Source organism: Hypanus sabinus, chromosome 4, assembly GCF_030144855.1.
Source record: "Hypanus sabinus isolate sHypSab1 chromosome 4, sHypSab1.hap1, whole genome shotgun sequence".
Taxonomy (NCBI): Eukaryota; Metazoa; Chordata; class Chondrichthyes; order Myliobatiformes; family Dasyatidae; genus Hypanus; species Hypanus sabinus.
The window spans coordinates 20,344,003-20,366,813 of NC_082709.1; the positions used below are offsets into that span (position 1 = coordinate 20,344,003).

A 22,811-nucleotide genomic window follows, 5' to 3' on the forward strand; every position below is an offset into this window, starting at 1 on the left:
TAGCCAACTCAATTTTGAGTATAATCTACCAAATCCCCATGGATCCCATGTTCCTTAATCTTCTGGATCAGACCACGATGAGGGATAATGTCTAATGCCTTACTAAAGGTCATGTCAGCAACATACACTGCCCTACCCTCATCAATCATCTTCATTATCTCTTCAAAAGAGTTCAATTAAGTTCTTAAGACATGGCCTGCTTCACACAAAGCCATGCAGACTATCCCTAACAAACCTATACTTTTCCAAATGCAAAAATAGCCTATCCCTAAGAATCCTCTCCCATAACATTCCCACCACAGATTTAGGGCATACAATTTGCTGGATTATACCTGTTATCCTTCTTATAAACGTTCAGGAACAGTTATTAACCCTCATCCATCAGGCTCTTCAACTAAAGAGGAGAACTTTACTCAACTCTATTTGCCCCATCATTGAATTTTTCCCACAACCAATGGACTCACTTTCAAGGATTCTTCATCTTGTGTTTTCAATATTTATTCCTAATTTATTAATTATTATTTGCAGAGTTCATTGCTTTCTGCGCTTGAGTCGAACACCCATACTGGGCAGTCTTTCAATAATTCCGTTATGCTTATTATCCTATGGAATTGCTGAGTATGCCCACAAGAAAATGAATCTCTGGGTTGTAGATGGTGACATATATGTACTTTGATAATAGATTTATTTTGAATTTGAACTTCTAAACATTAGCTGTTCTCCAATCTTCTGGGATCTCAGTTGGGGCTAAATAGGATACAAATATCTCCATCAAGGCCCCAGCATTTTCTCCTCGTTTCCATCAATAACAGGAAAGAGCCCCATCAGGCACTCATAACTCTTGCACCTTAATGTTCTTCACTAGACAAAACACCCCCTCCTTCTTGATATTAATATGCCCATGAATGCTACCATACTCCACAGAGATTTCACCACCATCCTCAATATCTTTCTCCTTAGTGGATACTAAAGCAAAGTCCTCATTTAGTACCCATACTTCTGGCTCTAGGCCAGGGGTAGGCAACCTTAAGGACAAATGATTTTCTAGCATGCATTATTCATTAATTTGAGGCAATACATAACTAGATGTATTTAAATGGATAATTCCCATATTTCAAGTTTGTTAGATAGCATTTATCTGGCCCACCATCCACTCATTAATATGCGATTTGGCCGACAGAGGCAAAAAGGTTGCCGACCCCTTCTCTAGGCATAAATCCCCTCTTTCATTCTTGAGTGATTCTAACGCTCCCCAGTTACCTGCTCGTTTTTTATTTGTAGTTATAAACTGCCCGGGAGGTCTTTTTTTTTTTGCAGTCTTTTATGGTCCTTTTTAATATTTGTGTAAATACTTGATATGTTTTGACATCATGCTCCCCATGCCAAAGTAAAAAAATTAACCAAAGATGATTAAGAACAGCGGTGGGCCCTGATCTGTTCTAACAGTTCATTAATAACAGTGAAGTTCTGAAAACAAAATAAGTCCCAGTTTCCCTCAGAAACAGCTGAATAAGCTAATTTTAACTGCTGCATTGAAACAGAAAATAAAATACCAAACTAGCACTGACCTTACACAACTGTTTCAGATTCAACATTATTCTCGGACCAGCTGACACTGAAAAGTCTTCCTCACAAATATACGTGGTTTGAAATCTAAATTCTAAGACCACTCCTGGTCTGCCTATACTCACTGAATCACGTGTGCCTGATGCCTCCATCAAAATCTCTGAGCATGTTCTGTACCACCAGCAGACAGATAACCTAGAGGTAACAGAGCAGTGATTTACAAGCAGGATGGTGCTTGCTAGGGGTCTTCAGATTGACAAGAGGCCCCATTAAGTCTCATGGCCTCAGGTCAGACATGGGCAACATTTTCTTGTGATTGCTACCAACCAGTTTCCTCAGCTGATGAATCAAGAAATGCTGGATTCTCATTAGTTGGGGCAGTCGTTTATCTGGGTCAAATCTTAAAGAACAGAAATTAAACTAGAAAATAGCTGGGATTCCCTTCCTTTATTTGGGATCCTATGCTGCTAATTGGGACAGGAGGCTGTTGCCGATCGAGTTCAAACGAGCTGAGCATGAAGATTAAACGATTTCATTACTTCAACAAGTTAGGACTATGAAGAATTTGAAGGCATTGAGAATCATCTTGCATATTACAATGAAAATGAAGATTTGGGGGATGCAATCATCGTTAACATTGTGTGAAAGCTATTGGCACTAAGCATTTGCGCTAATTTTGTTCATTACATAACTGGATGAATTCCTCACTAGATTGCTATTAGGGACTAATACAGTTTTATAGTACTGTAGTACTATTGGTAGTGTTCTAATTTGTTCCATATTTCATTTAAATAAATAATCTGTTTCTCAGTTTATCTTTTTTTATAACTTTTTAACTAATGTCCATTGAACTTCAGCTAAATGGGAGAACAGCTTAATTGGGCTAAAATATATTCATCCCGAAGTGTCCCAATGAACCGGAATCCACCATACCTCCACTTTCACTGTGAAGCATTGAGAGTACTAGGAGCACAGAGTCGGAGTGTGCCCCAAGTGGGAATTACTTCAATACCCAAAGCCAACCACCACTAACTGAGCTAGCTGCATGTGCAAGGACATCACTGCTAGACTGACACTGTGGCAGAAAATAAATCAATCAATACAAGGAGGTTGACTGCCAATGACTAGTGGTGTTACGTAGGGATCGGTGTTGGGACCACTTCTTTTTATGCTGTCTATCAGTGATTTAGATGATGGAATAGTTGGCTTTGTTGCCGAGTTTTCAGATGATATGAAGAATGGTGGAGGGGCAGATAATGTTGAGGAAACAAATAGGCTGCAGAAGGATTAGGAGAATGGACAAGTAAGTGGTAAATGAAATACAGTGTTGGAAAATGCATGGTCATGCACTTTGGTAGCAGAAATAAATGTGCAGACTATTCTCTAAACAGGGAGAAAATCCAAAGCTCTGAGATGCAAAGGGATTTGTTAGTCTTTATGCAGAACACCCAAAAGGGTAACTTGCAGGTTGAGTCAGTGGTGTGGAAGGCAAATGCCATGTTAGCATTCATTTCAAGAGGTCTAGAAGACAAGAGCGAGGATGTGATGCTGAGGCTTTATAAGGCTCTGGTGAGGCCTCACCTTGAGTATTGTGAACAGTTTTGGGTTCCTCATTTAAGGAAGTATGTGCTGGCATTGGAGAGGGTTCAGAGAAGATTCACAAGGATGATTCCAGGAATGAAAGGGGAATCATATGAGGAATGTTTGATGGCTCTGTGTCTGTACTCACTGGAATTTAGAAGGATGACGAGGGATCTCGCTGAAACCTTTCAACTGTTGAAAGGCCTGGTCCGAGTAGATGTGGAAAGGATGTTTCCCATGGTGGGGGAGTCAAGGACAAAAAGGCAGAGCTTCAGGATAGAGGGGCATCAATTTAAAACAGAGACGCAGAGAAATTTCTTTAGCCAGAGGGTGGTGAATTTGTGGAATTTATTACCACAGGCAGCTGTGGAGGCCAGGTGGTTGGGTGCATTTAAGGCAGAGTTTGATAGGTTCTTGATTGGACACAGCATCAAAGGTTACGGACAGAAGGCTGGGGAGTCGGTCTGAGGAGGGGAAAAAGGATTAAACGTGATTGAATGGCAGAGCAGAATCGATGGGCTAAATGCCTAGTTTTGCTCCTATGCCTTATGGTCTTAATCAATTTGGCCTCCTCCTCACTCATTTACTCATTGCAGATGAATGTGTCCATAGCAGTGTTGGAAGAAGTAACAACGCTCAATATTTGTGGAGATGAAGTACCCTTTTTGTGCCAAGGGATTGTGTTTACTGTGGCAGTACAAATGTGTTAAATAACTTAGAACCAAAACAGATCTGTCAGCTCAAAACTGAAAATGCTTAGGGCATAGTTGACCAAAGGCAGCAGCAAAGATGTCCACAACTATCAGTACAGCCCACTCTACAATTATAAGCACATTCTGGATCAAACCTGGTTCAAAGTGTAGAAGGGCATAATCTTGTTAACCAGCTGTAGCAGAAAATAAAGGTGACAGCCTGGTGAAGCACAACACAAGACTCCTCCACTTTCAACACATCAGCAAATGAGGTCATCCATGCCCACACAAGTCTGGACCTACACTACATGAATGCGTGAACTGATACATGGCAAGTCATATTCACAACAAGCAGCTGACAGAAAAACAACAGCTCCAACAAGTGACAATGTAAATACTACCTCTCAATGACATTACCATCACTATTTCACCACTAATATCCTGAAAGTTGCTGGCCATTAGTGCAGAGGCACGCACACCGACCTCGAGGTGAGTGGTTCTGAGTTTGAACCCGGCCAGCTCCTTACAATTCTCCATCCACGCTGAGTTGAGTGTCGAGCTAGCAACTTGGCCTCAAATAAAACAAAAATGCTAAAGAAGCGGCAAAGTTTGTCTCCTGATGCACCACAGGGTGCGGAAGGGGAACAATCACAACATCCCAAAGGTTACTAGTGACCAGAAAATCAACTTAAGTACCATAGCTATAAAGCGGGCCAGAAGCTGGGAATACTGTTGTGAGTTACACTAAATACTTTCTACCAACTTAAGACACAAGTCAGCAATGCAAATTATTCTTTCCAGATGTCTGGGTAACAGAAACTTCAATATCACGAGAGAAAAGAGGAACATTATTTGAGACTAAAAAAATCCCAATTGATTGGAAACTCCCCACCATTCTAGATATTTGTTTCCATTCTTACTGCAATATATGGATTAAAAACAACATGAAAACAGCCTGGGCTACTCTGGCAGTACTTCCTACACCACAGCCTCTAACAATGAGCAAACTAAGAGCAATAGTTGCAGGGAAAACAGCACCACCTGCAAATCCCCTTGCAAATAAATATTTCATGGCCTAGAAGTATAACACCGCTACTTCACCATCAATGAATCTCAATCCTGGACCTCGCCGTGTTGAGCGTACCCTCACCAGAAGGGCTTCAGCAATTCAGCAATAGGGAAAGGGCAAGAAATACTGGCCTTGCCAAAGAAGCCCACAGCCTGAGATATGAGCTATAAAACAGGAAGTGACTTCATATTTCTGCTGCTCATTGCCTCTGTCTCATCATCAATTCAGCACAAAATTATGTGCATTGCTAACATCAGAACTTGTGGTTTTATGTATGAAATAGAGTGAACTGGACAGGTTCTAGTTCTTAACCATTAGAACATGCAATATAGGAGCAGGATTAGGCCATTTTGCCCATTGAGTGTTCTCCGCCATTTCATCATGGCAGATCCATTTTCCCCCTCAGCTCCAATCTCCTGCCTTCTCTCTGTAACCCTTCATGCCCTGACTAATCAAGAATCTATCAACCTGTGTCTTAAATATACCCAATGACTTGTCGCCACAGCCACCTGTGGCAACAAATTCCACAGATTCATCACTCTCTGGCTAAAGAAATTCTTCCACATCTCCATTCTAAATAGACAATATTCGATAGGTTTCAATAAGATCAGATTCAGATTCAGATTTAGTTTATCGTCATTTAGAAACCACAAGTGTAATGCAGTTAAAAAATTAGACAACGTTCCTCCAGAATGATATCACAAAAGCATATGACAAAACAGACTACACCAGAAAATCCATGTAACGTTTGGCAATCCCCAATCCAGAGTCCGGAGAGGCTGCTGTGTATTAATATCGCGTTCCCCGGAAAGGAGCTCCAAATCCACTAGACAAAAACAAGACCAAAAACTAAAGCTACAAGACCTGCACAAAACCACATAATTACAACATATAGTTACAACAGTGCAAACAATAGCATAATTGATAAAAAAAAAGACGATGGGCACAGTAAAAATAGTCCAAGATGTTAAAGGATTGTAAGTTCAAAGGAAATCACCACACTGTTTCCACAAGTTCCCAGGGTCGCGACAGACTCAACATCCCATGCCGGCGGCAGAAGGGAATACCCCCGCTATGGACTTCCACGGCGCCGCCCAACTCAACCTCACAGACGCAGCACATAATGGATGCTCCGTCGAAACAGGCCTCACAGGCGCAGCACACACCAAAAGCGACCTGAGTCCATCGAACTTCCGAGCAGACAACCATCCCCTCCGGCACAGCTTCTCCAAGCTCCATCCTCTGCCAAGCGTATTAAAACGGCCCCGCCAACGCGACCCCGAGGACTGGGGGTCTGTTCTTCCCAGCAGAGTCCTGGACCTCACAGCAGCAACAGCAACGAAGAAGGTCTTCCTGGAATTTCCCGATGTTTCTCTGTGCTTCCACATCCGTTTTCAATCGATTATGATTGCGCACAGCACCCCACTTCACAAATAACAGATAATCAGTTCCGGAGTGGCCACTGCAAGCTGCATCGCGCCGCCATCTTGGATCTAAGATCTCCCCTCATTCTTCTGAATTCCAGTGAGTACAGGCCTAGAACCATCAAATGCTCCTCATTTGCTGAGCCTTTCAATCCCAAAATCACTTTTGTTGACACTCTTAAAAGGAGAAATTTGCAAGTTTAGCATTATGGCTAGAGGATAGGGAAAAGTAAGAGGTAGAAGCTTATGCCAACTGCAGCTAATAAACTAGGTATGATAGGCATACGACAAGATGTAGTTATTCTCCATGGTTTTGGAAATCCCTCCACGCACAGACTCAGCAGCAGCACTTCAATCATATAAACCCTGCAGTTAAGAATAGTCACGGGGTAGCTACTGCTGCCTCCAATCTTGCACCACCTTGTCCTGTGCAAGAGTAAACGCTGTACATTGTGTTTGGAGATGTTAGGAGTATCTGCTTGAGTGGCTTTGAGTCTTTGTCATTTAACAGTGTGAGGTATGGTATGTGAGCTAAAGTGAAGCTCAAATATAAACTCCAAACTGCAGATTTTTTTTTATATAAGCAAGTCATGAGGTTTGGTGTCAGGAGTGTTTTTGAGATGAGGTATATACTTGATGTGATAGAGCATTTGAGGATTCATTGACTTTTTCCACATAAGGTTATTGAACTTTACATGACGATGTATTCAAGACCAGCAGACCAGTCTGCTGACTATCTGTTCTCAATGCCTTCATCATGGAGTGGTTTTCTGGTGGGTATCCTAATCCCCATCTTGTTCATTCCATCTCAACCAAAGCCTCCAATTGAAACCACTGGACCTGACTCACTGCCAAATTCTGCAATTCTCCAGAATTTCCTGGGAGTCAACATTAATTCCATGAAGTTTACCAGTCACTGTTTCAGACACAGTTCACCTTTCCAATCTGCACTGGAGTGACATCGGCTACTCCCAAGATTGACCCTGGTGTTGTGCTATATTAAAATTTTATAAAATATTGAATGGTTGTCAGTTGGAGCTGTTCAGACTCTCCTTATGAGCTTGCAGCATGCAAGATGTGAAGATATCTATAGAAGTTCAACACTGTAGGGTTAGTTAAATGTTTGCTGATAGTGGCTAGATTCCTTCTGGTCTCAGACACAGTGGCATTAGGATGTCTGTTGATGAACACAAGTTGTTTGAATGAAAGAGACTATGCTGAGTTAGTGCCATGAGAACAAAAGTTCAAATAGTTTGTTTCTTTGTCTCGCAATGCTTATGGATTGAACCCCTATTTATTGAGGCACCTTTAGCTGGGATCTTGGGACTTCAAGCTGGACGTAGGGATAACGATCGTCAATGATTAAGATGGACCCAGGGGGATTTCACGAGTTGGAATTCAGATTTCCTCCAACAATACCAAAAATCAAGTCTCCCAATGACAGCAGCAATCAACTGGAGACTTGATCTCTGAAATCTTTGTAACTTCCTATGTAGTATTTTGTGTGGTTTACTTGTGCTGTTTTATAGTGATAAATCAGGCTTAGGCAACATTGTTGTGCTTGTAAGCAAATTACCATGTTTCCTGGACACTTGAATTGTTTGGGTATTTTGGGTCTGATCAACCTAGCCCATTAGGCACTGCAAGCATGGTCCAGGAAAATGTGGTGGTGGACAAGCAAGTCGAGCTATACCATAGCCGAGTCTTACCAAGTATCCAGGTGGACAGATAACTCTGAGGGTTTTGGATCACAGGTTAAATTTCTATGCAAATTGGGTCCTCCCTGATTTTGGGAGAAGGCATTTGCTGAATTATCTAATGTTAAGCTTCCATGTGCAATATTATAATGCCTTAAGCATATAGCTCTTCTCTCTAGGAGGGATTGTTTGCCTTAAGTAGAGTGGATTTTTATGACTGCATTACAACAATTAAATGCTGAGAAAGCTGAACTCTTTGAGGAAGTTTCACAATTGCAGTGTGAGTTGGTGTACTTGAATTCTCAGAACACTTTCTTAAAAGAAACAGCAAATACAATGAAGAACGCACTTTCTGGAGTCAAACAAGTTGCTGAGGCATGTAGATTGGCTAACATAATGCAAAAGAATCATATTCAGTAGAGTTGTATGACAGGGGATCCTGCACAGATCCGATCTATGGTCCTGCAGGATGACTGGCATCCAGACACCTGGGGCAGGAATATCTGATATGATAATAATTCAGATGGGGACAAGAACAGTGTAATCGAGGTGCGCCCCCACAGACATGCAAAAGTTGAAGAGGAACACTGAAATGGAATGAACAACATCAAGCTCCAGCAGCCATCTGTGTCACCACTGAAACCACCATTTGCAACTTCACTATCGCTCAGCTACAGGATTTGACCCAAAGGCAAAATCCTTGCCCAGCTGGCTCACCTGCCTATGGGATTTAGGAGCCTCCCAAGAGTTTTTTTTAATGTGCATGAATTGAGTCAGTTAGGGTCATTAACAATGCTCCCTTGGTCTTGGCTGAGTGGCAGGCTGGTCAGGCTGACACACCTGAATGCTCCCTGTGGGCAGTGGTTGTACCAGCTGCTCATGCTCGCTACCCTGTCTCTTTGGAGTGGGATGCATCTCCCAGTCCCTGGAAAACTCCTCCGGAGGCCTTTTCCCACCTCCATGATATGGCAGTGCAATCTGTCATTTATAATAACAATGCCTTTAACGGCCCCTTTCCCCTTGGCACATGCACCCAACTGAGGGGATGAGACCCTCACGGTGGAGAGGCATTTTGCTGTTAAGGCCAGCTGAGGGTTGGGGTCTTGAAGAGACAAGAAGTCTAATATCCCAACTTGAAGTGTCAGATGCTGGCAGCAGCAGGGGCGATCTGAGCGTATGATGAATGGAACTAAGAATGCTCCAAGGCAGCCGAAGGCTTTGCCTCAGCAATCAGCATCAAAGAGCTCCTCTTCCCATCTTAGTAAAAAGGAAATGCTTCTGTCCCTGCTAAATGATAATTAACAGTGTACCTACTGGTGTTCTTTATGTTTTACACTGTGAGCATTGTGACCTTGATGGATCGCATTTAATAGCCAAGACAAAGGGACCGGTCGCCTTTCTGGCCCTTACATCAAACTGTATCGTTATCCCAAAAGGGAGGACATTCCCTGGCTGTATCCGGATTTGGATGAATTGGGCCCTAGATGGTGGTTTACTCAATGTGTCACTTAGGTGTAGGGCCAGGGCTCCAGGACTACCGCTGTTGCTATGGCAACTCATATTCCCTGCGTTCCAGAAGGAGACATGAGGCCATACGTACTGATTACCCTTTGGTAGTCACACGGCAATAAGCAGTGGTGAATTAACCTGGTGGACACTGGGGCTGAGGATACCATAGCAGTATACAGGGGAGTGCGTGTATATGGGATAGTGGTTATGAATGGTGTGCAAACAAAGGTCCACCTTGCTATTCACAGTCCCCATGCTCATCTCCCGGGCGCCTGAAAACTTTTTGGGAATTGATTTGTCAATGGGAACTTCTATCATGATACCCTTGGGAAAATTTGCTTTTGGTATTAGGAAGATATCTATTCTGGTTGGAAAGTCAAAATGGGAACCTGTGTTTATACTTGTCATCATAAACAGTAATTGCCGGGCAGTATCACATTCCAGGAGGGTATAAGGAAATCTATGAACCAGTCGAGTCCCTTTTAAACGTGGGGGTTCTTCATCCTCCCTCATTCCTTATAATAGCCCTGTTTGGCCAGTTCAGAAACTGGATGTTTCGTGGCATATGACCATTGGTTATTGCAAATTAAATCAGATTGCTTGTCCACGAGCCACAGCTGGTCCGGAAGTTGTGACACTGATTGAGGAATTTTCTAGTGGGACTGACAGTTATTATGCTGTTATTGATTTGCCTCATGCTTTCTTCTCCATGCCTATTGCTCATAGATCAGTTTGCATTGACATGGAAGGGTGTTTACTACACTTTTACAAAGCTTCCACATGGATACGTTCATAGTCCTACCTACTATTTGCCATTGTGCAGTGGCACAGGATTTGTGTGAATATGTCCTATCCCCTAGCATTACAAAAGCTCCCTATATAGATGATGTGCTATTGTGGGGATCCCCCCTGAAGAGGAGGTTCCTGAAGCCCTTAATACCTGAGTTCATCACATGCGATCGAGAGGATGGGGAAATTAACCCCAATAAATTACAGAGCCCATCTACGACTGTTCATTTTCTGGGAATACAATGGACGAAGGACGATAGGATAATTATTGGTAAGGTCAGAATTAAGATCCTAGACATAGCACCCCCTATGACAAAATAAGAAGCCCAATCCTTTTGGGGTACTGGCAGTGTCAAATGGTCCAGTGTTTCAAAGTCTCATTGTAACTGAAGTCATGGAATAAGATACGTAACATCAGTGTTGTGATGCATTTGAAAGATTTGCCTATTTTTTTCTTGATTTTAGATTATTTTCTCCTACTGTTGGTATTCAGAGAGAAATTACCTCCTCTGAGGAAGAAAACTACTGCTAGAATAATAGTTTTTATGAGCAACACATACACACAAAATGCTGGAGTGACTCTGCAGGGCAAGCAGTATCTATGGAAGGGGATAAGCAGTCGACATCTTAGGCTGAAACCCTTAGTTGTATATCCATAACTTTAAAAATTAACACTGAGGATTGTTAAAATATAAAGATACAAGTTACAGCCATGATATCAAAACATAAACTAAAGAGAACTATTTTCATTTGCCCTTTTGTATTTGCCCTTGGCGTATGCCATTACTGGCAATAAAGCATTTCCTTCCTTACTGGAAAAATACACGGGACTTAAAAAGGGTGATTGCTTGCATTGCACCTATGCATTCAACTTGAATAGAAGTAAAGTCCAGAACAGTATTCATTAACATAACAGTACTGATGAGGAAATTGTTGCATTTTATGAGTTGATCTTGTTCATGATTTCATTAATATCTTCTGGGTGCATTTTCTGGTATGTTTTCTTCATGAAGAGAAAACAGAAATATACTGTATGTCTTTAAATATGTTAGCACCTACAGAAATTCATGGCACTGCAAAATCAGATGGCATAAATAGCATATAGATCTCAAGCACAGAAAACTTTAATTTAAGCCTAGTTTGAAGAGTAAAAGTAGATTAGTTGCCTTGTCTAACTCAGTTTACAGTTTATACTTAGACAGGTAAATATCTGTTTTCATCCAAATAAAATGATACTCCTTGTTTAATAGTACTAAATGGGAAGTAGATTTAACTTTTGAAATAAATTTTTAAAAAGCCTAGATTTTCCACTTTGATTGAAGTCTTGACAAAAGTTAAGGCAATGCTCAAATTGTGCTTATTCATATGGAATGGGCTGACAGTAATATCATTTAGAACTCACCCTAATCTAAAAAAAATCAAGGTGGGCTTTCAGTTGCTAGAGACAGGTCAGATTAGGAGCTTGTCAAAGAGGGAATAGTTTATCATGTTAAAGTATTATTATAAATCTCCTTTCGCTGGAAATTGGAATCTTCCAAAGCAGTGATTTCGAAGTTCAGCATTATGGATCCAAGCAAAACTCATCTAGTCTGTAAGGGGGCAGAGAAACTTTTGGTCCACTGGGTGATGCCTCTGCCATAGTGCTGTCATGAAATGTCCCCAGGAGGAAGAATGTGAATAAGACAGAATAGATTGCAAGGAATTCATGCAGAAGAAGTGCAAAGGTCAATCAAAGCTGAAGACAAGATCCCATTTGTGCTAAACCTGCCAGAAAAAAATATTTGCAATTTTTCTCAAGTTAGGTAAAGCAAGGGGAACAGAACACATCTTTCTTCCTGCAACAATCCCTCAAAAAACAAGTTTATTTTCAGTTTATGCTAAGAAACAAAGATTCAGATTTAAGTCTGGTCACAAACTTGATACACATATAGATGCTTCTTGCAATGCTTTACACTCATTTGTTTAGATTTCAAAACATTTTTCAGGTTATTTTCCCAACAGCTTCTGACCTCAAATGCATGCTCTTGGTTTTGTTTGTAATACTCTAATTAAAGTCTAGCAAATCACTTAACAAAAAGATAATTTACCGGTCTATTAACCCAAAGGCTTGGACCACCAACCAAAAAAATCCAATTCAGATCCCACCAAAGAAGATTTTCAATACAAATTAATGATCAGAATTTAAAAAGTAGTAACAATTCACCTTTTTTATGTACTTTATATTTTACATTATTGGGCCTATTTGTGACTACAGGACCAGCAATATAGCAGCTTCCTGGATGGAGTATGAAATGTTCAAAGAAGAACAAGGAATTGAACTCCGGTGTTTAGACAACAGTAACTGTGCCTGAGAGGCATGACAACATCAAGCATTGGTAACTCTGGTCAATGGGCATCAAGGACAGAATAAATCTGATGTCTGAAGTCATATCTTTGTCATATAAGGAAAACGCCAGCGTGGCCAGCCAGGACGTTCTGTGCACCAGAGATCACGAGAAGCCATTGAATTGTACATTCTCGTGAATGAGATTTGAAAAAGCGAGCGGGGTCTGTTGGGTCATTCTGTGTGTCTGAGAATGTGGGAAAAGGATCAATGAAAAGAAGTTAGGTTTAATTGGAGTGGCCATCGTGAAAGTTGGACAGTGTTAGAGTGGGGAGCTTACAGCTTTGGCTCAAAGAGGCATCGGCAAAGAAAGGCGGGGGCTGTAGACAAATTTTTCGGTAATTTTTGGTCTTCCTTTTTTCCCCACACAGTTAGAGCAGGATAGTGGAATGCTCCACTTGGAAGATGTGAGGAGACAAAGACCTCTACTATCCCTTGACGCTTACACCTGCAAGAAGTGCATCCAGCTGCAGCTTCTTACAGACTCCTTTAAGGAACTGAAGCTGGAGCTGGGCGAACTCAATAACCATAGAAGAGGCTGAGGTGTTGACTGATAAACAACACTGGGAAGTAGTTACACCTAAAGTGCAGGACACAGGTAACTGCGTGACCATCAGGAGGGGGAAAGAGGATAGGCATTCAATGGCTCAGAAGGGAAGCAGGAGAAGAGGCAAACTGTAGTGATAGAAGATTCATTGATTAGGGGTGCAGACAGCAGGTTCTGTGGTTACAAATGAGATTCCAGGATGGCATGTCGATTCCCAGGTGCCGGGGTCAGGGACACCTCACATCAGGTCTATAGCATTCTTAAGTGGGAGGCTAAGCAGCCAGAGGTAGTGGTCCATGAGGGTACCAATAACATTGGCAAGAAGGATGCGAGGCCATGCAGACGTTCAGGGAGTTAAGAGAATAACTTAAAGGACAGATCCTCCAGGGATGTGATCTCAGGACCTGTACCATATGATAGTGAGCCCAGAAAAGGAAGATAATACAGCTTTACATGTGCATAAAGTTTGAGTGCAGGAGGGAGGGCTATAGATTTTTGGATCCTTGGGCTCCCTTCCAGGGGAGATGGGACCGATACAGTCAGAGAGATTTGCATTTGAACAGCAGGGGGATTAATATCCTTGTGGACAGGTTTGCTAGTGCAACTCCAGGGGGTTTAAACCACTGGGCCGGGAACCAGAAAGTCAAAACAGAGAGTGGAGTGGCTACAGAGAAAGATGTTGTTAAGACTACATACAAAGACAGCATTTGAAATATGGGAATAATGCCCTAACTTAATGTCTATGATGTCAATGTAAGTAGTATTGTAGGTAAAGGAGAAGAGCTTAGAGCATGGATCAAAACATTGAATTAAGACATTGTAACCATCAATGAGACTTTGTTGCAGGAGGGGCAGGACTGGCACCTCTATGTTCTGGGGTTCCATTGCTTAAGACGTGGTAAAGCAGGAGGGATTAAAAGGAGAGGGGTGGTTTTACCCATCAGGGAAAAAGTCAAGGCAGTGCTTGGGCAGGACAGACTGAAGAACTCGTCGACTGAAGCTATATGTGTGGAATGAGGAATAAGAAAGGCATGACCACATTGCTGGGATTATATTACAGAACACCAAATAGTCAGCAGGATTTTGAGGACCAAATTTGTAGAGATAGCAGACAGTTTCCACATGTTGACTGGGACTTCAGTACTATAAAAGGGCTGGGTGGGATAGAGTTTCTCAAATGTTTCTCAAAAGTTTCCTTAAGTTCTAACTACAGAGACTGCGAGAGTGAAAATTCTAAATTGGAGAAAGGTCAATTTTGATTGGATCAGAAACAATTTAGTAAGGGTGGACTGGGAGAGGTTGTTTTCTAACAACAGTGCGCTTGGCAAAAGGGAGGACTTCAAAAGTGAAATTTTGAGATTACAGAGTTTGAATATTCCTGTCAGAATAAAAGGCAAGGCTAACAGATTTAGGGAAGCTTGGTTTTTGAGTGATAGAGGCTCTGGTTCAGAAGAATAGGGAAGTCCATAGCAGATAAAGGCAGTAAGGTACAAATACAGTTCTTGAGTACAAGAAATGAAAGAGAATACTTGAGGGAAATCAGGAGGGCTAAAAGAAGGCATGAGGTTGCTCTAGCAGACAAAGTGAAGGAGAATCCCAAGGGTTTCTACAACTTAGGGAAGTCTATAGTCATGTATTTTGGAAGAAGGAATAACGGCATAGACTATTTTCATAGACTATAAACAGGGAGCAAATTTAGAAATCAGGGATGTAAGCAGACTTTTGGGAGTTCTCATGCAGGATTCCATCAAGGATAACTTACAGGTTGAGTTGGTGGTAACAATGGAAAATGCAATGTTAATTCATTTCCAGAGGACAGAAATATGAAAAGCAAGGATGTAATACAGAGGTTTTATAATGGCATCGGCCAGACTACACTTAGAATATTGTGAGCAGTTTTCAGCCCCCATCTAAGTGCTGCCATTGGAGAGGGTCCAGCAGAATAGTTTAGGAAAATATATTGGCTGGAGTTTAAAAGAATGAGAGGGGTCTCATTGAAATGTATCAAACATTGAAAGGCCTAGATAGAGTGGATGGGGAGAGGATGTTTCCAATAGTAGGGCAGTCTGGAACCAGAATACAAAGGCATCCCCTTCGAACAGAGATGAGGAGGAATTTCTTCGGCTAGAGGGTGCTGAACCTGTGGAACTCATAGCCACAGGTGGCTGTAGAGGCCAAGCCATTGGGCATATTTAAAACAGATGTGAAGAGATTCTTAGTTAGTAAGGACATCGAAGTTTACTGGAAGGGGGCAGGAGAATGGGGTTGAGAAGGATAATATATCAGCCATAACAGAATGATGGAGCAGACTCAAAGGGCCAAATGGCCTAATTCTGCTCTTAAGTCTTATAGTCTTATATATTAAGAGCAAAAGATAGCAAGGGACAAAGTTGATCTTCTTAAAGATCAGCATAATCATCAATGCATGGAGACGAAGGACACGGCAGAGATCTTAAATGGATCGTTTGTATCTGTATTTAGTCAAGAGACAAACACAGTCTACAGAACTGAAGAAAAACAGCAGTGAGATCAAGGATGGTATACAGATTACAGAGGAAGCAGTGCTTGCTGTTTTCAGGCAGATTATGGTGGTTAAATCCCTGGGCCTGATAAGTTGTTTCCTTAGATCTGTGGGAGGCTTGTGCACAATTTTCAAAACATCACTAGCCAAAGGTGTGGTACTGGAGGATAGCAAATGATTCATTGTTTAAGAAATGCCTAAGAATCAGATGGAAAATTATTGACCACTGAGCCTGAAGTCAGTAGTGGACAAGTTTTTGTAAAGTATATGAAGGGACTGGATACATAAACATTTGGATATTCAGGACATTATTAGGTATAGTCAACATGACTTGTACATCGTAAGCTTTTAATAGGTTAGGAGCTTTTCTCCTGTGGCATAGGAGAATGAGGGGAGATTTGATATAAGTAGACAAAATTATGAGAGGCATAGATAGGTAAATGCAAGCAGGATTTTTCATTGAGGTTAGGTGAGACAAGAACCAGAAGTTATAGGTTAGGTGTAAATTGTGAAATACTTAAGGGGAACATGAGGAGGAAACTTCTTCACTCCGAGGATGGTACGAATGTGGAACATCAAGCTCGGAGAGCCTATAAGAAGATAAGACAACCAAAAGACAACACAAGAAAATTATATTTCCATTCAATCATACTTGCATTGATGAAATCCAGATCCTTTCTAACTTCACTTCTACCCTCTCCATTATGCTTAGCAACTTTGGATACCAATATACAGTCAGCATGAAAAGAATCAGAGCAAATACTGGAGGAGTAGGACTGTTTTTTTAGAAAGTTCCTGTTTAATAATTTGTATACAACATTAAACCAATGTTTCTGTGGAACTTCGAAAGGAACAATAGAATGTGGGTCAATGCTACTGGACATCTACTTAAATTATTGTACAGTTAGCTGTAATAAACCCATTAGTTACTTTTTAAAAACTGTCAATATGCCACTTCAGTCTAACTGTGAAATCTACAAATGAAAACTAACTATATCTTTTATCCTAAAGAGGGTTAATTAGTGTTGATCCTAACTGCTTCAGTTTAAGGTTTGGGGAGAAAAAAATGCTTATTTTTGTATAATATACACTGCAAATACCATATTTAATGTTGTCAGAAAAAGCTCATCTTCACATTTTAAGTTTACTTCAGGATCAATTTTTTTTTTATTACAATTTCTTTGAAATTTACAATGATATTCTGTGAACAACACTTACAGACAAGTAAAGGGAATTGTTGTTACCTCTCTCACTGTCATCATCCACAAGAATAACCTCCGCAAGGACATTCTTTGGGGAACGAATAATTACACTGTGAACCGTACGAAGCAGAGTACTCCAGGCTTCATTATGAAAAACAATGACAACACTTGTGTCTGGAAGATCATCTTGATAGACCTTTGTCTTGCATCTGAATGGAAAATGCATAATAAAATAGTTATAAAATTTTGCTTACAGTCATAAGTCATAGAACACAACAGCAGAGAAACAGGTACTTTGGGCCAACTGGGCCATGCCCAACTATTAATCTGCCTAGTACTATCAACCTGCACCCAGACCATAACCCTCCATATCCCTCACGTCCATGTACCTATCTGAATTTACCTTACATGTTTAAATCAAACCACTTCTACTGCCAGCTTGTTCTATACTCTCACCACCCTCTGACTGAAGGTCCGCTTATGTTCCCCTTAAACATTTTACCTTTCATAATTAACCCATGGCCTCTAATTGTAGTCTCAACCAACCTCCATGGAAAAAGCCTCTATGCACTCACCCCATGTATACCCCTCATAATTTTGTATATCTCTACATGAAATCTCCCCTCATTCTCCTAAACTCAAGGGAGTGAAGTCCTAACCTATTCTGCCTTCCCCTATAAATCAGATACTCAAGTCCTGGGAACATTCTTGTAAATTTTCTCGGCATTCTTTCAAACCTATTTACATCTTTCATATATATAGGTGACCAAAACTGTTTCCATTTCTCCAATTTAGGCCAGACCAGCATCTTAATCAAGTATAACACAACATCCCAACTCCTGAATTTAATACTTTGATTTATGAAGGCCAATGTGCCAAAAGTTTCCTTTATACCTTAGTTACCTGTAAAGCCACTTTTAAAGTATTATGGATCTGTCTTCCCAGACCCCTTTGTTCTACCTCAGAACTTGGTGCCCGATCCTCACCGTACAAGTCCTACCTGAAGTACAATACCTCACATCTGATGGACTTCTTCACTGTTCACGACTGTCTACTATGCACAATCTTGATGTCATCTACAAACTTGCTGATCCAGATTACTACACATTATCATCCGGATTGTTTGTACAGATGACAAATAACAACAGATCCAGCTCCAATCCCTGTAGTACACCATTGGTCACAGGCCTCCAATCAGAGAGTCAACCATCAACAAGCACTCTCCGGTTTCTTCTGCAAAGCCAATGTCAAATCTAATTTACTACCTCATCTTGAACCTTCTTGACCAATGACACTGAGTCAAAGGCTTTGCTAAGTCTATGTAGACAACATCCACTGTCTTATCTTTAACAGCTTCCCTGATAACTTCCTTGAAAAACTCTATACGATTGGTTAGGCAAGACTACCATTCACAAAGTCATTTTGACTATCCCAAAACAGTACCTGCCTATCTAAGTACACATGTATCCAGTCCCTTAGTATACCTTTTAATAACTTACCTACAACTGATGTCAGGCTCACCAGCCTATAATTTCCCAGCTTATTCTAAGAGCCATTCATAAACAATGGAACAACGTTAGCTATCTTCATCTCACCTGTGGCTAGAATATTTTAAGTATCTCTGCTAGGGTCCTATCAATTTATGCACTAGCCTCCCACAGATCCAAGGGAACACCTTGCCAGGCCCTGGAGATTTATCCAACATAATTTGCTTCAAAACAGCACAGAACTCTTCTATAATCTGCATACCATCCTTGACCTCACTAATGCCTTGCCTCTCTTCTATGGATTGTTCCTCTCCCGAGTAAATACAGGTGAAAAAATACAATTAAGATCTCCACCATCTCTTTTGCTTCCATGCGTAGATAACCACATTGATCTTCAGGTGGGCCAATTTTTTCCCTTGCTATCCTTTTGCTCTAATATAGCTTTAGAAGCTTTTGGGAATCTCCTGATTTCTTTCTTAAGTGTTCCCTTGCATTTATTATTGTCAAGTACCTCATTTGCTTCTCCCTGCCTATACCTGCTAGGAACCTCCTTCTTCTTAACAGGGCCTCACTATCTCTTGAAAATCAAGGTTCCCAAATCCTGCTATCTGTTGCATCTTAATTGAGAGTGCACATCCAGAGTCACCCCATCCCGATTATAGAAGTTAGATGATAAGAGCAACCTTTGATATCACAAATTAATAGAGCGTATTTTGCCAATCTTTTAACTTTGGTCACAGTTGGTATCCACTTGCTTGCTCTTTGCTTGGACTGAAGTTATTAGCATAATTAATAGAGCTCAGCAGTAAACATTACTTTGTTTCTGGTCCCTGTTGAATGGAGGCATTGTGGCTCACATTAACCTGAATCAATATAAGAGAGCCTGCAGATGCTGGAGATCCAGAGCAACAGACACAAAATGCAGGACGAACTCAGCAGATCAGGCAGCATCTATGGAAGTGAATAAATAGCTGATGTTTCAGGCTGACACTCTTCTTCAGGACTGAAGAGGAAAGGGATATAAGCCAAAATAAAAAGGTCGGGAGAGTAAAAGGAGGATTAGCAAGTAGGTGATAGGTGAAGCTAGGTGGGTAAGAAAGGGAAAGGGCTTGAGAAGAAGGAGTCTGATAGGAGAGGAGAATGGACTATGGGAGAAAGGGAAGAAGGAAGGGCACCAGAGGGAGTGATCAGCTGGTGAGAAGAGGTAAGAAGATAGAGTGAGGAATAGAAAAGAGAGAACAGGGGTGGTTGGAAAACATGACCAGAAGGAGAAATAATGTTCATGCCATCGGGTTGAAGGCAACCTAGACGGAATATGAGATGTTGCTCTTCCACCCTGTGAATGGCCTCATCGTATCAAAAGATGGAAATTCTTGACATGTCAAAACAGGAATGGGGATAGGAGTTAAAATCGTTGGTCATCAGGCCAATTCTGCTTTTGTCGATGGAGCGGAGGTCCTCAACAAAACAGTCTTGTTGTCTTGGCAAACAACAAAATAAATAAAGCAAACTGTGCTAGAAATAAAAGAGGGACTAATTTAAAATACCAGTATAACATATCAACAAATTCTGTTCAGTATTTTGTTTTACACGATATTTTTCATTTGATAATGAAAATGTGCTTCAGATGATGCTTCTCAAGATCATTTAATTAATTGCAAGGTTAATGAATAAAGCCAGCATGTTAAATATTTTAGGAAAATAATTATTGAACTCATTTTTACAGAATTACAGAATAAATTGCTCAATACATTTTTACTGCATATCATTTACAAAGATGAACTCAATTGCAATGTAACATCAAGCAGTCCACCCAAGTCATTCAATCAATTTATTGACTTAGAAGTCCCCATAATTAGATTGGTTATAACTGAATATTTTCAAGGTTATATTTGAAAAAACACTATTTCATATATTAAAATATGCAAATGTTTTACAAATTATTAAATTCACTTAGCACAAAGACAATGTAGCTAAACAATTTGTAACAAAGCAAAAAAACCTGAAGGATAAGATAATTTTATAATATTCTGCTGATGCATAGATAATCACTGTAAAATTCAATTAAATTGCTTAACATTTTCATTATAATTGCACTATTAGTATTATTTGTATTAATAATGCCAGACAGCTCAGAAATACTTGAACATAAGGAATGCATCAACACTGCAGAACTGAATTCTGCACAGCTGTCTAGCAGTATGAATGCTATTCATTCACTGTGAATTAACCTCCTCTCTCAAAGTAACAGAATGGCAGAATGAGGCCAATGGAAAATCCAAGTTAGACCAAATGCAGCTTGCTATCTCCAAAGGCCTTCCTTTCCAAAAATTTTCAAACACCTTTCCGACAGGAAAATTGTCCAAAAACTACAACAGTATCAATCTAGGGATAGAGATTTAATGTTTTCTGTATGATGCTTGGATAGATTATCGATTTTAAACATGTAACTGTTGAGGCAAAGCTGCTTTTCAAAATCCAAACATGACTTCAGCATCACATTTGTTTCTCTTGAGAGATAAAATTTGCAGATTCGTGTTCTAAATGTACATCCTTTAACCCTGAAGTTGTGTCCTTTTGTTCTAGACTCCCCTACCACGGGAAATAACTTTGCCATATCTAATCTGTTCAGGCCTCCTAACATCTGAAATTTTTCTATGAGATTCCCCCCTCATTCTCCTGAACTCCAGGGAATACAGCCCAAGAGCTGCCAGAAGTTCTCCATACGGTAACCCTTTCATTCCTAGAATCATTCTCATGAATCTTCTCTGAATCCTCTCCAATGTCAGTATATCCTTTCTAAAATAAGGAGCCCAAAACTGCACACAGTACTCCAAATGTGGTCTCACGAGTGCCTTATAGAGCCTTAACATCACATCCCTTCTCTTATATTCTATACCTCTGGAAATGAATGCCAACATTGCATTCACCTTCTTCACCACCAACTCAACCTGCAGGTTAACCTTTAGGGTATCCTGCACAAGGACTCCCAAGTTCCTTTGCGTCTCTGCATTTTGAATTCTCTCCCCATCTAAATAATAGTCTGCCCATTTATTTCTTCTACCAAAGTGCATGACCATATACTTTCCAACATTGTATTTAATTTGCCACTTCTTTGCCCATTCCCCTAAACTGACTAAGTCTCCCTGCAGGTTCTCTATTTCCTCAACTCTACCCACTCCTCCACCTGTCTTAGCATCTTCGGCAAACTTAGCCAGAAATCCATTAATTCCATAGTCCAAATCACTGACGTACATCTTAAAAAGCAGCAGTCCCCACAACGACGCCGTGGAACTCTACTGATAACCAGCAGCCACCCAGAATATCTGGTATACTGCAGATGTTTTCCACTGTAAAAAATAATGCAAAATACGCATTCAGTTCCTCTGCTATCTCTGTGTCTCTCATTACAATATCTCCAGCATCATTTTCTATAACACAAGAAAACCCTGAACGTACCTGTTGCAAGTGCTGTTGTCAGACCGCCATGGAAGGTGGGAGATTCCACTCCTCCAGGTGAACAACCCCAAGACTGGATAAATACAGCAGAAGTTACTTCCTTCTCAGGTTTTAGTCACTTTGAATGGAAGGTTAAGCCCCTCAAGGTTTTCTTGGTTTGGTTAATAGTTTTACCCTTCTAGAATGTCTCAACTACCTGGTGCAGCAAAAGCTCCAACAAAATGTATTGCCCATTTCTGATGGCAGGCAAGATGCTGTAGTCCTGATTTATCTGCTACTTCAATAGAGAATTAAGATATGTAGAAATATCACGCTTTACATCCTGATGGGCAAGAAACACCAATGACAAAAATACGCAACATGCTCATATTTTGAGTTCTTCTCTCTCTATTATTTAAATTCAGAGATACTTGCCAAAGTGGCAATCTTCATACGTGTGCTGGAGTTCCTGGAGCAGGAACAACCCAAAGTTCTGACCCATTTGTGAGACAGCCGGCAGCAATGTCATTCCTCACAATTTGTACCAACAAACTGAAAAGCAATGCCTTTGTGGTCATCTCTTTATCTTGAAGAAAAAGAAACAGTTCATGTTCAGGAGATCCTTCTCATTGATTAAAGTCATGGAGCTGCATCATTACAGCTCTTACCAAACCAAAAAGGAGTTCCCAAAGGACTGCTGACATCCGCAGTGTTATACTTTTGAGTTTTGGCAAGGTTTTCTAAAAAAAATTCTTCAGCAATATGCTACTGTTTTATACACTCTAAAACAAGTGCAGTGAAGTATGATTGGAACTTCGGCAAATGCTTAAACCTTCTTAAACTCAAGATATACTGTAAATCTGTACGAGAACATAAGCAACAGGAGAAGTTGACTGCACCATTTCC

At 40.7% G+C, this 22,811-nt stretch overlaps 1 protein-coding gene across 2 annotated transcripts in view; it reads right to left on the reverse strand.

Moving 5' to 3' along the window:
- galnt13 (UDP-N-acetyl-alpha-D-galactosamine:polypeptide N-acetylgalactosaminyltransferase 13) overlaps positions 1–22,811 on the reverse strand; it is a 359,051-nt gene that overhangs the window by 122,038 nt on the left and 214,202 nt on the right. For both annotated transcript variants that reach the window (XM_059966532.1, XM_059966531.1), the window contains exon 4: positions 17,023–17,189. In XM_059966532.1, coding sequence (XP_059822515.1) covers positions 17,023–17,189 — 167 coding nt within the window. The remainder of the gene's footprint in view (positions 1–17,022; positions 17,190–22,811) is intronic.